The sequence below is a fragment of the Fistularia commersonii genome, chromosome 19, assembly GCF_037954325.1.
Source record: "Fistularia commersonii isolate RoL2024-O1a breed Wild chromosome 19, RoL_Fcom_v1.0, whole genome shotgun sequence".
Classification (NCBI taxonomy): Eukaryota; Metazoa; Chordata; class Actinopteri; order Syngnathiformes; family Fistulariidae; genus Fistularia; species Fistularia commersonii.
The window spans coordinates 247,501-262,500 of record NC_141302.1 but is presented as its reverse complement, the minus strand read 5'-3'; the positions used below and the strand labels follow the sequence as shown (position 1 = coordinate 262,500).

The 15,000-nt window shown below is 58.6% G+C and overlaps 4 protein-coding genes across 5 annotated transcripts in view; 1 reads left to right on the top strand and 3 right to left on the bottom strand.

Moving 5' to 3' along the window:
- Window positions 1-1,166: 1,166 nt before the first annotated feature.
- LOC147223154 (interleukin-8-like) lies at window positions 1,167-3,134 on the bottom strand. Its single transcript, XM_086165502.1, has 3 exons — window positions 2,988-3,134; window positions 2,226-2,361; window positions 1,167-1,447 (listed from the first exon to the last, which is right to left on the bottom strand). Exons 1-3 carry the CDS (start codon window positions 3,118-3,120, stop codon window positions 1,318-1,320), a joined length of 399 nt encoding a protein of 132 aa, XP_086021628.1. The 5' UTR covers window positions 3,121-3,134; the 3' UTR covers window positions 1,167-1,317.
- Window positions 3,135-3,283: 149 nt separating this feature from the next.
- anapc10 (anaphase promoting complex subunit 10) lies at window positions 3,284-6,448 on the bottom strand. 2 transcript variants are annotated; one of them, XM_086165500.1, is made up of 6 exons: window positions 6,312-6,448; window positions 5,336-5,453; window positions 5,172-5,262; window positions 4,920-5,040; window positions 4,788-4,841; window positions 3,284-4,419 (listed from the first exon to the last, which is right to left on the bottom strand). In XM_086165500.1, the coding sequence occupies exons 2-6, from the start codon at window positions 5,448-5,450 to the stop codon at window positions 4,240-4,242; spliced, it is 561 nt and encodes a 186-aa protein (XP_086021626.1). In that variant the 5' UTR covers window positions 5,451-5,453; window positions 6,312-6,448; the 3' UTR covers window positions 3,284-4,239. The 2 variants fall into 2 exon arrangements, with proteins under 2 accessions (XP_086021626.1, XP_086021627.1); XM_086165501.1 differs by having other exon boundaries at window positions 4,171-4,419; window positions 4,788-4,838.
- Window positions 6,449-6,467: 19 nt separating this feature from the next.
- On the top strand, window positions 6,468-12,254 carry abce1 (ATP-binding cassette, sub-family E (OABP), member 1). The gene is made up of 19 exons (XM_086165499.1): window positions 6,468-6,630; window positions 7,277-7,403; window positions 7,499-7,584; window positions 8,650-8,747; window positions 8,895-9,012; window positions 9,131-9,268; window positions 9,349-9,418; window positions 9,583-9,679; window positions 9,745-9,834; window positions 9,956-10,077; window positions 10,220-10,344; window positions 10,459-10,555; window positions 10,682-10,741; window positions 10,848-10,906; window positions 11,027-11,137; window positions 11,386-11,528; window positions 11,610-11,732; window positions 11,809-11,920; window positions 11,992-12,254. The coding sequence occupies exons 2-19, from the start codon at window positions 7,301-7,303 to the stop codon at window positions 12,037-12,039; spliced, it is 1,800 nt and encodes a 599-aa protein (XP_086021625.1). The 5' UTR covers window positions 6,468-6,630; window positions 7,277-7,300; the 3' UTR covers window positions 12,040-12,254.
- A 138-nt stretch (window positions 12,255-12,392) lies between these two features.
- otud4 (OTU deubiquitinase 4) overlaps window positions 12,393-15,000 on the bottom strand; it is a 7,065-nt gene continuing 4,457 nt past the window's right edge. Inside the window, 8 exon segments of the mRNA XM_086165498.1 lie at window positions 12,393-12,498; window positions 12,619-13,123; window positions 13,227-13,264; window positions 13,339-13,645; window positions 13,751-13,791; window positions 13,886-14,237; window positions 14,239-14,429; window positions 14,566-15,000. The exon segment at window positions 14,566-15,000 is cut by the window's right edge and continues 85 nt beyond it. Of these exon segments, the coding sequence (XP_086021624.1) occupies window positions 12,821-13,123; window positions 13,227-13,264; window positions 13,339-13,645; window positions 13,751-13,791; window positions 13,886-14,237; window positions 14,239-14,429; window positions 14,566-15,000 (1,667 nt within the window). The 3' untranslated portion in view covers window positions 12,393-12,498; window positions 12,619-12,820.

Below are 15,000 nucleotides of genomic sequence, written 5' to 3'. Positions count from 1 at the left end.
TATAAACCAAGCTGTGTGTGTGTGTGTGTGTGTGTGGGCGTGTGTGTGTGGGCGTGTATGTGTGTTTTCTCAGTGATGGTCATATAAGGAGTTTGAGGGTGTTATCTAAGAACTAGTGGGATCTTGTGTGTGTGTGTGTGTGTGTGTGTGTGTGTGTGTGTTAGTGTGTGTGTGTGCAGGAGGTGTAACCTCAGAGCAGGGTGTGGAATGTGAGGTGTGTGTTCTACTGGCTGAGATGGAGAAGGTTTGAGAACCAGGACTGAACCATCTCAGTGTTTGTGGGGGGGATGTTTGTTATCAGAGGACCCCCACTACACACACACACACACACACACACACACATATGTGATGGATCCTCCATCCTGGTCCTGGTCCTGACGTGGAACCTCTCTGTTCTGTCCAAATGTGTTGGAGATCTTCATCCCAGTGGTGGTTCCACAGTCTAGCTCCTCCAGGGTGAGGAGATGGTTGCCTGGAGCTCCTGAATGTTTCTGCTGGCGTTGGAGGAAAACCTGGACCCGCCGGACCTGCTGAGAAACACCAGAACGTCTGCAAGATCTACAGCAGAACCGACGGAGAACCGAGTCCAAGTCAGGGCGGTTCTGGTCCAGAGGTTCAGAGGCCCGGAGGTCCAGGAGTCCTGTTCTGCATGGACTCCGGATGGATCCGGACCCGGCTTCTGATCGGTGGAGGCTCAGGTCTCCGTGTTGCCGAGGACCAGCGGGGGGCGCCGAAGGTGGAGCCGGGCGTCCGAGGAGAGGACCAAGAGCGCCTCCTGCAGGAGGACCCTGCTCCTGGACTTGTAGCTCCACTGACAGAGGTCTTCAGGGGGCCTCTGCAGGAGGTCCCTCTGCTCTGGATTGGTCCGGCTGAGAACATGCGCCTTCTCCTCCTCGCTGACTCAGGGCAACACAACACCGCCCTCTGGTGGACGCGTCCGCCACAGCTCCGCCGGAGCCGAGCAGAAGGTCCAGGAGAGCAGCCGGACCCGGAGGGCCTCCTCGGGTCCGGCTGCTCTCCTGGACCCGAGGAGGCCGACGGAAGCCAAGACGCAGATGTTCAAGCGCCTCCCTGGACCCGCGTGGGTCCACACGCCGAGAAGCACCACACCTTCACCCATGTTCTGGTACCGCTTTTATTGACGTCTGATATTTGCGTCGGCAGAAGACAAACAGAAAGTGTTTGGTGCGAGCGGACCTTCTGAGGCACCTTCTATGTTCTCTCTACAGAAGGTGCAGAATGTCCGTGGAGTTCCTGGGTTCCCGAGGCGTTCCTTCCAGGACGTGAGATCCCAAACGCTGAAAGGGCGAAGCCGGTCTACTCTCTGAACTTGCGTGGTCCTCCTCCATGCCCGCGGAGCTGCTTCTCCAGGACGAAGCGGACCAGCTGCCGGACCCAGGAGGCCCGCGGGTCCAGACACACCTTCTGCTTGTCGGCCAGCCCGGCTCTGGAAGCAGAACCACACGGGAGGTTCTCCTGTCACCGCGCCGTCCAGACCGCCTGTTCACCTCGCTCTCTGAGGAACCGCACGAGGAGGCATCTCACACCTTCTCTGATGGACATTAGCTTCGGCGGAAGAAGCTGCTCTTCACAAATCCACACATATGTATCTCTGTCCATGCATGTCTAGAGTCTAACATCTAGACACCGTTGATGCGGCGGTGCATCGCGGGTCACACCGAGCCCCGGTGCTGCTGGAGAGCAGTGAAGGTGAGGAGGAGCCCAAGCAGACCTGCTGGAGGAGAAGGTCTGCAGCAAAGACCTCCGCTCTGCATCGTTTCCATGGAGGCACTGCCAGAGGACCATCTCACCAGCAGCAGGTCTCCTCCTCCTCCTCTTCACTGCGGTAAACAGCGAGGTGGAGGCCACCCACCGGAACACCTAGAGTACCGCCTGGGACTACTACTACTACTACTACTACTACTACTACTACTACTACTACTAAAGCCTGCAGCCTGCAGTAGTAGTACTAGCAGTGGCACTGCAGTACTTCACGCAGTTCTCCAGCTCTGCCCTTCAGGAAGTATTTTTGACATGTCGCCATGGCAACATATCCTCCTCTCCCGAGCATTTGCATCGGACCGGTGGGTTTAGTTGCCATGCCGACCAAAAGGGTCCATCTGTCATCTACTACCCCCCCCACCTGCCTATGAGGGTCACCTGGAGAAGAGCCCACCACCGGGTCGGGCTGCATCGTCCAATCAGAGGCCGGCGGAGGCACTCACATGACCTGCGTGTCGGGGCAGTGAGGTCCCTCAGGGATCAGCTTGATGCTCCTCAGGCTGGACGGGGGGATGATCCTGGACTCCACCTGCAGGCACCGGCAGTGTGTGTTGTAGTCCCGGCTGATTGGCGGCATGGCTGTCGTCAGAGCGCGCACACACACACACACACACACACACACACACACAGCTGTGAGTGGCTTCCGTGACAAACAAAGGCTAACAAACCCATAGGCCGTCATTCATTGTGCTAAGCTAACTATGAGGGTCCTGACGAGCGGGTTGTCAAGGTCCCCCCAGGTGTCGTCATGGTGATCGTAAACCCTGTCGGTCTCCTCCAGGTTCCACCACAGCGACCACAGATCCTGCCCCCCCGGTCGTTGCCGTGGCGACTGCAGAACAAGCGAGTCACCCGGTGTTGTTCCTTCGCACGGGTGCTGCTGCTCCTCGTGATGCCTTCAGGGCCTCAGCGGGGTTGCGACATCCCTGAAGTACTTCCTGGTTTTCTAATGAGCAGGCTGGGGGGGCCTCGGGGTCCTGAGGGGGGGCCTCGGGGTCCTGAGGGGGGGCCTCGGGGTCCTGAGGGGGGACCTTGGGTTCCTCCACACACTCACACTTAAAGTTCTACTACTCGTCCTGGTGACAGAAACTGTGAGAACATGTCTGTGACACTGCGTGGCCTCCAGCCTGTGCAGGAGGTTCAGAGTTTTCTCAGAAGAACCCGAGGTTCTGTTACCGCGGCGACGGGAGCGCGGGTTCTCTTACCGCCAACCAGGAGCACCAGAGCTGCCGCCGCCGCCGTGACAAAGACGAGGAGCTTCATCCTGCTGAGCTTCTGGATCTGACCTACCCAGAGGAGGACCTCCTTACATACAGCTGCCTCATCGTGCGTGTGCATATGTGTGTGTGCGTGCGTGTGTGTGGGTGTGTGTGTGTGGTTTCTTCTCATGTGCAGCAGAAGGCAGTCATGGGACGGGTGGGGGGATGAGTCAGACTGAACTGGTAAATATGCAGTAAATACAACTCCTTTATTACCATTAAGAATGATCAATCATCTAAAATGATTATTGATATTAGAAATGTTTATTGATAAGGGGGGTCTCATTCCTGATTGTTGGGAGTTTCATCCTCAGGAGGCAGATTTTCAAAAGCCTTTACTGAGTCCGAATAAAACATGTTAACGACAGGGCTTCTTTTACAGGTGTGTGTGTGTGTGTGTGTGTGTGTGATCAGCTGAGCACCAGCTCCCCCTGCTTGAGCTGCGGACTCGAGGCCTCTCAGCAGGTCCACAGCGCCCTCTGTGGTCACCTGACCTCCCTGCGGACCAATGGCGTGTGGCTCTGAGCGCCACCACCGTCTGACCGTCAGGAGACCCCGAGGTGTCACATGACCGGCTGCGAGGCCACGCCCACTTCCCCTACACATCGCCATCTCCAGCGCAACATGGGACCTTTCACCACCCAGGGGATCAGGCAGCGCACACACACACACACACACACACACACACACACACACACACACACACACACACACACACACACACACACACACACACACAGTTTAAGCAGACGAATTGGTGCTTCAGAACAGGTGTGTGTGTGTGTGTGTGTGTGTGTGTGTGTGTGTGTGTGTGTGTGTGTCAGAAGCCTGCAGATGTGAAGACAAAGAGTCCTCTGCATTAGTCTGTCCTGGATGAAGAGCAGACTCTCCCATGGCTGAAGGTTGGACATCAAGTCAGGAGGAGAACTTCCTGCTTTCAAGTCTGTAAATTGGAGAATGCAGTCTGTCTGCATCGAGGTCCACCTCCACTTCTGGTCCACGTCCCTTTCTGGTCCACGTCCACTCCTGGTCCAGTGTGTCAGAACGCTGGAGGAGGTGTGTGACTGCCAGGAGGAGCAGCTCCTTCTTCATACAAGCAGCTCAGAGTGAAGAGAGACACGTTTGGTGGTTGGAGATTCTGAAGTCCTTTATTGTCCCTTGTGGAGAAGCGAGATGTTGGGCCGTCCAGGGACGGAGGTCACCTGATGCTGCGGTACATCATGAAGTCCACCGTGGTGCAGCGCGGGAACTTCCCGATGGAGCTCTCCTCCACCGGAGTGTAGACCTTGATCTGACGCATGTGTGTGTCCCGGCCGTTCTGATGGTTGGCCAGGACGGCAATCTGGATCATGAAGGTGCTGATGGGCTCATTGGTGCGCTGGTGCGCACACACACACACACACACACACACACACACACACACACACACACACACACACACACACACACACACACACACACACACACACACACACACACACACACACACACACACACACACACACAGTGGGGACATCAGATACAAGTTGGACATGTGGTACTGATCATCTCTATCAGTCTGCTCAGTGGCCACTAGGTGTCAATGTATCTCTCTCCGCACACGCGCGCGCGCGCGCACACACACACGCACACACACACACACACACACACACACACACACACACACACACACACACACACACACACACACACACACACACACACACACACACACACACACACACACACACACACACACACACACACCTGGTTCATGAGGGAGATGTGGATCCAGCCGCTGGGCTCCACCATCTCCAGCTGCTGTGGATGAAGAGGAGGATGAGGAAGAGTCAGCCTGTGGACGAGGCAGGAGGCGGCGTCATGCGGACAGGAAGTTACCCTGATCTCCTGCAGGTTGTGGAAGTTGTTTCCCACTCGGACGGAAATCTTGCTGGGCGTGTAGCTCTCGTCCGACTTGTAGTCGGCGTAAATACACAACATCTTCACCGTGGTCCTCCTCCTGACACACACACACAACCAAAGCACCTCTGCAGTAGCTCTCGACCGGTTGTCGGCCAGAAAACACTTGCGACGTCATTAACCGTGACGTCTCCTGTGTAACCGTGGAAACGTCCCGCGAGGCTCACACACCTGAACTGGATGTTGACCAGGTGAGGCTGAGACCCGTCCGACTGCCAGTAAGTCTCCAGGTTGTCGTCCCTCAGCTGGTCCACCCCGAAGCCTGGACACAGGGGTGTCACATGACACTCAATTCACTCACACGTGCACGCACACGCACGGAGAGCGGGACGGACCTGGTTTGCAGGAGGACAAGGACCAAACGGCCTGCGAGCCGATCTCCCGGACCGTCCCGGTCCGCTCCAGCTGCTTGGGGTCTGCTCCTGGGGGGGTCTTGCTGGGAGTGGCCATCCTCTGCACACACACACACACACACATTTGCATCATGATGTTGAAATGCTAAAACTTAGCTTAGGAAGTCTTGCTAAAACGAACGCATGATAACAAGTGTTTAAAATCAAACGTGCAGGGAGATAAGCCACATCTATCCCTGTTCAATGTGATGTCAACCAACAAGAAAAACACCTCCTCCTGCTGCTAATACAGAAGATAAGGCTTTCCAAGAAACCCAAACATGCAAAGGCGTGTGCTTTATCTTCATTATGTCTATCACTCTGGACCGTGTCTGTGTGTGTGTGTGTGTGTGTGTGTGTGAGATCTGGTCCTGCCACTTCATCCTCTACCGTTCCTCGCAAAGGCGTTGCGCGGATAGAGCCGCCGTTACGGTACCGTAGTACTCTGTGCGATTCGCAAGGCCATTCGATACACGCTTCGTGGTCCCGTTAGAAACCGTGGAAAGATGATTTCTCCCCTCCGTGTTCCGCCGGTCCACCGGGCGGGACGTGTCCGGCCAGCGGCGGACGTTCGGCCTCGGTGTCTAACGTTTGAAGCACCTGAGCGCCACTCGCAGCCTCCACAGCGTCTCCCGCACTACTTATACGGCACCTAGTTACAACTTCATATCTATAGACAGTTCTATGTAGGTATAAACAGATACATATCTGTATGTGCAAGAAAACTACGCCATGATTTCGTATCGCAGTGTCACGTCAGAGCCACATTTGAACAGTTTTACCAACTTGCCACGAAGCTGCGAGCTAGGGGCTAGCTGTAGCTGCCTGCTAGCTGTAGCCGCCTGCTAGCTGTAGCCGCCTGCTAGCTGTAGCTGGCTGCTAGCTGCCCGTAGCGGAGAAAACGACAGGGCGGACTTACATGCGGGGGAAAAGGAGTCTGCGGGCCGGCGAATCAACGCGCCTGCTGCCGGCCTGCTGTCGGTCTGCTCCCCGCTGATAACGCGGAGGCGCGGCTCGTTCGGCTGGTCGCTTTGAATCTCCCCCGCCGGGCCGTCGCGCCCTGATGACGTGGCGGCCGGGGGTCGCCGGCCTTGTGCGCACGTCCCGCCATCTTTCTAGCCGGCTCCCAGGACGGGAACACGTTGCTCGAGAAAAAGAAGTTTCATCCCCGAACGTTTGTTTTCAGCCGAACTCCACGCCTCCGGTCCCCGCGGCAGGACAACCGCGGACGAAGAGGGGTAAGTGCTCGGCGTCACCGGCCCGGGTCTGGGCACACCGGGCGGGGAACGGAGCCGTAAACGGCCGCTCTTCTCCCCCGGAGCAGCTGTCAGAGAGCGGGGCCTCCGCCGCTAACGCCGCCGTGGCTAATCCCGCTGTTAGCGGCCGCCGGTGAGCTGCTTTCCGGCCCCGCGCCGGAGCGACGACCCCGTCAGCGGGAATCGACGTGGTCGACGCTCCGGAGACCACGTCGATTCCAACATGGCCGCCGCCGCAGCAGCCACCGCGGCGCTGCTTGATTCCGAGGCCGCCGGAGAGACTCCGCCGCCGTCCTGCGCCGGACCCCGGCCGGCAGCCCCCGCGTCGGGCCGCTCCGAGGCCGCCGAGCGTCTTCCTCCTCCGCCGGCTGTTCCTCCTCCCGCACGCCGGCCGTGCGGGGGCTCGGCGCGGGTTACCCGGGGCCAGAGCTGCGGGGGATGGAGGGGTCGGGGACCTTCTCACCCGGGTCCCTTCGGCGGGGCGGACGGAGGTGGACCGAGAACCGAGGGGTGAACCGGGGGTTCGGGGTGGATGAACCGGGGCGGAGGGGGGGGGGTCACGTCACGCTGCCACGCATGCCGCACACGCTGCGTGCGTGTGTCAGCGTCGTGTTGTCTGCGGCCGCAGGTCCGAGGTCCCCGCACCCCCATCATGGCCGACAAGAACACCAGGATCGCCATCGTCAACCATGACAAGTGCAAACCCAAGAAGTGCCGGCAGGAGTGCAAGAAGAGCTGCCCCGTGGTCCGGATGGGTGAGTGGACCTTCTTCTCCTCCTCCTGGTCCTCCTCAGCCTCCTGGTCCCCCTGGTCCTCCTCATCCTCCACCGCTGTCCCCTGTCTCCTCCAGGGAAGCTGTGCATCGAGGTGACCCCGCAGAGCAAGATCGCCTGGATCTCCGAGTCCCTCTGCATAGGATGTGGCATCTGTGTCAAGGTGAGCATGTTCTCCGGGTTCTCCTGCCCGGGTTCTCTCTACGATCTTTGGCCTGGAATGCTCTGTGTGGGGCATCCGTGTTCTGCCGCCTGCCTCCTTCTCCAGGTTCTCCCGCTTGGGTTCTCTTCATGTTCTCCATGCATTTTTTTGACATTATAACTGTGACACTGCCGTGACAAAGGAATTCCCCTGTGGGGATCAATAAAGTTCATCTCATCTTAAATGACAGCAGGGATTGGCTCTGACCCTCTGGCCTGAGACATGGGTTCTAGGTTAGTGTGGGTTCTAAGGTAGCAGGGATTATAAGTTAGCGTGGATTCTAAGGTGGCATGGGTTCTTATCTGGCATGGGTTCTAAGGTGGTGTGGGTCCTGAGCTAGCATGGGTTCTACATCAGTGTGGGTTCTACATCAGAGTGGGTCCTAGGCTTGCTTAGGTTCTGGCATGGGTTCTAAGGTGGTGTGGGTCCTGAGCTAGCATGGGTTCGAAGCCATTGTGGGTTCTACATCAGTGTGGGTCCTAGGCTTGCTTAGGTTCTAGGCTGGCATGGGTTCTAGGTCAGCGTGGGTTCTAAGGTGGTGTGGGCTCTAGATTAGCATGGGTCTAAACTGGCGTTGGTTCTAGGTCTGTGTTGGTTCTAGGCTACCGTGGGTTCTAAGGTGGTGTGGGTCATAAGCTAGCATGGGTCTAAGCTAGCGTGGGTTCTAGGTCAGTGTGGGTTCAAGGCTCCCGTGGGATCTATACTCGCATTGGATCCTAAGCTGGCGTTGGTTCTAGCTCAGCGTGGGTTCTAAGCTAGAACAGGTTTTAAGGTGGTGTGGGTTCAAGGCTAGCATGGGTTCTCGGCTAGCGTGGGTTTTAGGCTTGTATGATTTCTAAGGTGGTGTGGGGTTCTAGGCTAGCGTGGGTTCTAGGCTTGTGGTGGTTCTAAGGTGGTGTGGGTTCTAGGCTAGCGTGGGTTCTAGGCTTGTGGTGGTTCTAAGGTGGTGTGGGTTCTAGGCTTGTATGGGTTCAAGGCTAGCATGGGTTCTAGGCTAGCGTGGGTTCTAATGTGTGTTTGTTGCAGAAATGTCCGTTCGGAGCTCTGTCCATCGTTAACCTGCCCAGCAACCTGGAGAAGGAAACCACACACAGATACTGCGCCAACTCCTTCAAACTGCACCGGTACGACCTCTGACCCCTGACCCCACCTGTACCCGTGTGTCAATCCGGAGCCTCGTCTTCCTCTCAGTTTGAACGTCACACTGATTTTAGGTGAGACAGATGTTGGCAGATGTTAGATGAATTATGGGATGTCCTCTGCCCTCCCAGGCTGCCCATCCCCCGCCCCGGGGAGGTTCTGGGTCTGGTCGGGACCAACGGTATCGGCAAGTCCACAGCTCTGAAGATCCTGGCAGGAAAACAGAAACCCAACCTGGGCAAGTTTGATGTGAGTGTCCTCTCTGTCACACACACACACACACACACACACACACACACACACACACACCTGTGAGCAGCATGCTGCTGCTGCCGGTCCACCATGTAATGTGTGTGTGTTCTGCCAGAACCCTCCGGACTGGCAGGAGATCCTGACCTACTTCCGGGGCTCGGAGCTGCAGAACTACTTCACCAAGATCCTGGAGGACGACCTGCGGGCCATCGTCAAGCCTCAGTACGTGGACCAGATCCCAAAGACGGTCAAGGTACGGCACGCCGCCGCCGCCGCCGCCAGCTAGGGGTGGAGGTCGGACCCGACCGGAGTAACGCCTCCCGTCCTCTGCAGGGGTCGGTGGGCGCCATCTTGAGCAGGAAGGACGACACCGACTCGCAGGACCTGGTGTGCGAACAGCTCGGTAGGACGGCTTCCGCAGAAAGCGACTTGTTGTGGAAAAACCGCGAGCGTGTCTCGAACCGCTGTTGCAATGAAGCGGATCCGCAATAGCCAATAGCATGAGGCGGTTTGATGGTCAGTGAGCCAAAGAGCTGCGTTGTGATTGGCCCTCCTGTCGCCGGGCAGATCTGAGCCACCTGCGAGAGAGGAACGTGGAGGACCTGTCAGGAGGGGAGCTTCAGCGCTTCGCCTGCGCGGTGGTCTGCATCCAGAGGGCCGACATGTGAGTCCCACGCGACCTTCCACCCCGACGCAGACCTCGTGACCCACATCTTCTCCCCCCGACAGCTTCATGTTCGACGAGCCGTCCAGCTACCTGGACGTGAAGCAGAGGCTGAAGGCCGCCATCACCATCCGCTCACTCATCACCCCAGACAGGTACAGGACCCAGGACGACACACACCTTAGCCATCACACACACACACACACACACACACACACACACACACACACACACACACACACACACACAATAACAGTTTGTGTGTTTGTGTCTCAGGTATATCATTGTGGTGGAGCACGACCTGAGTGTGTTGGATTACCTGTCTGACTTCATCTGCTGCCTGTATGGAGTCCCCAGTGCCTATGGAGTGGTCACCATGCCCTTCAGCGTGCGCGAGGGTAACACACACACACACACACACACACACAGTGCCCTTCAGCACATGCAAGGGTAACACACACACACACACATATATATATATAAACACACAATGCCCTTCAGTGTGTCCAAGTGTAACACACACTCACTTGCCTGCCCCAGGCATCAACATCTTCCTGGACGGCTACGTTCCCACGGAGAACCTCAGGTTCCGTGAAGCCTCGCTGGTCTTCAAAGTGGCAGAAACTGCAAACGAGGAGGAAGTGAAGAGGCTTCGCCACTACCAGGTCCTCCACATCTCCATCTCCATCTCCATCCAGCTGCTATGCACAGCCTGGAGCAGCCAGCAAATACTCAGCATTTACTGTGTGTGTGTGTGTGTGTGTGTGTGTGTGTGTCAGTACCCTGACATGTCAAAGACCATGGGGGAGTTCACGCTGGACATCAAAGGAGGAGAGTTCACCGACTCTGAGATCATGGTGATGCTTGGCGAGAACGGTATGATCTCACTTCCTGTGTGTGGAGGCCACTTCCTGTGAGACACGCATCCCTCACTGTGTGTGTGTGTGTGTGTGTGTGTGTGTGTGTGTGTGTGTGTGTGTGTGTGTGTGTGTGTGTGTGTAGGCACAGGAAAGACGACCTTCATCAGGATGTTGGCTGGAGGGCTGAGACCAGACGGAGGAGGTGAGTCCATGGGCGTGGAAGCCCATCAGAGCGGCGAGAAGAAGACCTGGACCTCATGGTCTGCATGTTCTTCACGCTGACGGAGACCCTTGTGTTTGTCCCTCAGGAGATATTCCCATCCTCAATGTGAGCTACAAGCCTCAGACCATCAGCCCGAAGTTCAAGGTTGGTCTCGTTCTTCTCCACCAACCTGATGAAACCTTTTCAGCTCGGAAGAAGGAGATAAGACTTCGGACCTTCAACGGTTTCCAATTTGTGTGTGTGTTTGTGTGTGTGCACGTGCAGGGCAGCGTGCGCGCTCTGCTGCACGAGAAGATCCGTGATGCCTACACACACCCACAGTTCATCACTGACGTCATGAAGCCGCTGCAGATCGAGAGCATCATCGACCAGGATGTAAGGAAGACACGCGCACACACACACACACACACACACGGCCTGCAGGAGGCCTCCTGGGACCTGCAGATGTAGAAGAAGGAAATCTTTTAAGACAATTATGGAGGAGGAGCAACCTGCAGGTTCTGTGTGAAGGTCTTCAAGTAGAAGCAGGTCAAGACCCTGTGTGTGGAGTTTCACTGAGAAGGTGGTCTGGAAGAGGGGCGGAGAAGTTAGTCCTGTGTGTGTGTGTGTGTGTGTCCATGCAGGTCCAGAACCTGTCTGGTGGGGAGCTCCAGCGCGTGGCCCTCACCCTGTGTCTGGGAAAACCCGCCGACGTCTACCTGATCGACGAGCCGTCGGCGTACCTGGACTCTGAGCAGCGTCTGATGGCGGCCAGGGTCATCAAGAGGTGGGACGCCGCCCGCTGGTCGCCATGCCAACAGCACGCTGGCGGCCACACTGTAAACTGTGTGTGTGTGTGTGTGTGCAGGTACATCCTCCATGCCAAGAAGACGGCGTTCGTGGTGGAGCACGACTTCATCATGGCGACCTACCTGGCTGACCGCGTCATCGTGTTTGACGGGATTCCCTCCAAGAAGACGTCCGCCAACACGTGAGGCGCCGCCGCACGCTATGACATCACAGCAGGGGGCGGGGCTGACCGCGAGCATGTGTGTGTGTGTGTTCAGTCCGCAGGGACTCCTGGCCGGCATGAACCGTTTCCTGGCCCTGCTTGAGATCACCTTCAGACGGGACCCAAACAACTTCAGGCCGCGGATCAATAAGCTCAACTCCATCAAGGTATGCGTTACCATGGCGACCGCCAGGGCTGGAGAGTCACGACAGAAGGTAACGCCCGTCCATCTCCACAGGACACGGAGCAGAAGAAGAGCGGGAACTACTTCTTCCTGGACGATTGAGGCCGCTTCCTGTGAGAGGCGCGGCGAGGGGCTCCGGCCGGGCCGCCGTCGCCACGACAACGACCGCATTAACCGACGCACCATCGGCCTCCTTGTCCTCGCGGCAGCGCGGGGACCCTTCCTCCATGGTCCTCCTGAAGGTCGCAGCCACACGGAGGAACATCCGGCCGCACATTCATCCATTCATAACCACAATAAACTGAGAACTGATCTCAGATGGGCTCGTCTCGTTTCTTCTGGAACCTCGAGGTTCTTCTCTTCAACGTGACGTGCATCTTTCATCCCCGTCTCTGTCCTGTGGGGAGAACCTGTGGAAGCTCTGCCTCAGCACAACCAGCCCAAACACCAGGTTCTTAACAGAACCAGTTTATTTATTCAGACAGAAAAGGTCAAACAGCAGCATCCAACCGGACGACGGGACGTCTGCAAGGCACCGAGTTGGAGGCCAGAGAGGAGAACCTCTGAAGACACAGAGGAACCTCTGAAGGCGTAGAGGAACCTCTGAAGGCGGAGAGGAACCTCTGAAGGTGCAGAGGAACCTCTGAAGGCGCAGAGGAACCTCTGAAGGTGCAGAGGAACCTCTGAAGGCGCAGAGGAACCTCTGAAGGCGGAGAGGAACCTCTGAAGGTGCAGAGGAGAGCCTCTTGGCGTGAGGCACCTGAAGCCGATGGGAAGCCTGCGGGACGCCGCTGTGTTCAGGCCAACACCTGACCGACACCGCAGGATGAGAAGTGGGCCCGGCTTGATGCTAAGCTAACTGCTAGCCCTGGCTGGCCGGCAACTAGTAGCCCCGCTTGCGTCCGGGCCTGGGGTGGGAGGGGTTAAACTGGCGGTAAGAAGGCCCTCCCTCGCCGCCGCTCCTCCCCCCGTACTCGCCCCTCCACCTGCCGCCGCCCCTGAAGCCCCGCCTCCCGCCGCCGTGGGCACCTGCAGGTCTGGACCCCTTTGGTTCTGCCCGCTCCTCGCCGCTGACAGGACGCTCCGCCGCCGCCGTCACTTGACCTCGCCCCTCTGAGGGGGGGGTCCTGGGCCACGGGGGGAGGGGCGGGGTCGCCATGGTGATGGGGACTTCCTGAGTGTCAGACTGACACACACACACACACACACACACACACAGTCATCAGTACTGCATCAAGTACACACTACTACAAAGAACTGGAACTGCACTACTACAGTGTGTGTGTTACCGTGTGTGTGTTGGTGATCAGCAGGTCCCTCCTGAATCCTGATGGAACAGAGTGTTAAAGCATCAACCTCTGACCTTTGACCCCCCCCCACACACACAGTGTGTGTACGTACCTGCGGGGCAGTCGGCGGGGGCGGGGCACGGGGCCACGCTGACGGGGGGGCCGTCCCCATGGAGGGGTGGAGGCTGGCGGGACAGCGAGGCGGGTGGGGCGTAGCCCTGAGAGGGGGGGGGCAGGTACCCCGAGAGGTAGCAGGGGTTTGCCGGAGGGGGCTGGGGTTGCCATGGCAACAGGGAGTAGGGGATAGTGTGGGGAGGGGGAGGGGTGGGTGGGAAGAGTGGGGGGGGGTTCTGCAGAGTGTGGGCCTGCTGGAGGGGCAGCAGATACGAGTACGGCAGGTGGAGGGGCAACAGGTAGGCCTGCAACACACACACACACACACAGTCAGACATAACTGCACTAAAACACACACATGGTTCTTTCTGCTAACTTGTTTAATTCCTGTCAAGAGCATCTGGTCTCACCTTCACACCCAGGTTGAAGAAGAATCTCAGGACCTTCAGGTCTGGAAGACACACACACACACACACACACACAGGTGGTGAGCTCTGGGTGCATCCAGAAGCAAAGGCCCGAGCGGCGATGAGGTCATGGCTCACCTCGGGGCAGGTCCTCCCCCGTGGCGCTGCAGGAGAAGGGGGGTGTGGGGGCCACCAGGCCCCGCTCCCCCGGGGGGAAGCCCGGGAACAGGGGGTCCTGGAACAGCTGCTGCAGGGGGGGCGCGAGGGACGCCCGGGGGGGGGGGGAGAGACGGCAGCGGGGGGCTGGGGGGGGGCCCGAGCTGGGCGGGGGGCGGAGTTCGCAGGGGGGCCGGGAGGGGAGGGGGGTGCGAGGCGACAACACCAAACTGGACTGGAGGGACCTCGCATTGGGACAGGGGACCCCCGGCCGGGTCGGACCCCTGGACCGAAGGCGGAGCCTGGGGCTGGGAGACCGGGATCTGCATATGGGACCCCTGGACAGGCTGAGAATCCCGGACCGCCTGAGGCCCCAGGAACCCCTGGACCTGCCGGGGCTCCTGGGTCTTCAGAACAAGCTCTTCCTCGGTGGGGGACTGAAGAGGATTCTGAAGACGGGCCCGGTCCTGCAGAGGGGGGGTCTGGGTCTGGACCCGGCGCTGGTCTCCAGGATCCCTGCAAGAATCTGAAGAGGGAAACAAGAAGGTCAGAGATCAGACCGGATCCCCGGAGACGTCTCATTGGACAATCATTCATGCGGCTGACGACCCGTCCTAATGTCGGACCAATCAGGCTGGAGCAGCGGGATGCGGCCCGCTCACCTGCTGCTGAGAGAGGAGGCGGGGCCTTCTGCACAGGGGGCGGAGCCTCCACAGCAGGGGGCGGGGCCTGTACAGCAGGAGGCAGGGCTTTTGCCACAGTGGGTGGAGCCTCCACCTCAGGGGGCGGGGCCTGTACAGCAAGAGGCAGGGTCTTCACCACAATGGGCGGAGCCTCCACAGTGGGAGGCGGAGGCTTCTGCACAGTGGGCGGAGCCCGTGCAGCTGGAGGCGGAGCCCCCCGGACAGGTGCATGATGGGTGGAGGAGGCGGCGGTCGGGGAGCGGCGGAGGAGCTGTGCTTTGGGGGACGGAGCGATGGGGGCGATGAAGGTGGGGGGCCCGGGAGAGGAGGAGGGAGGGGGGGAGGGCGAGGAGGGGGGGGGCAGGACGGGAGTGATGAAGGCGTGCGGGGGGGCGGCGGTGGCCACGTTGGACA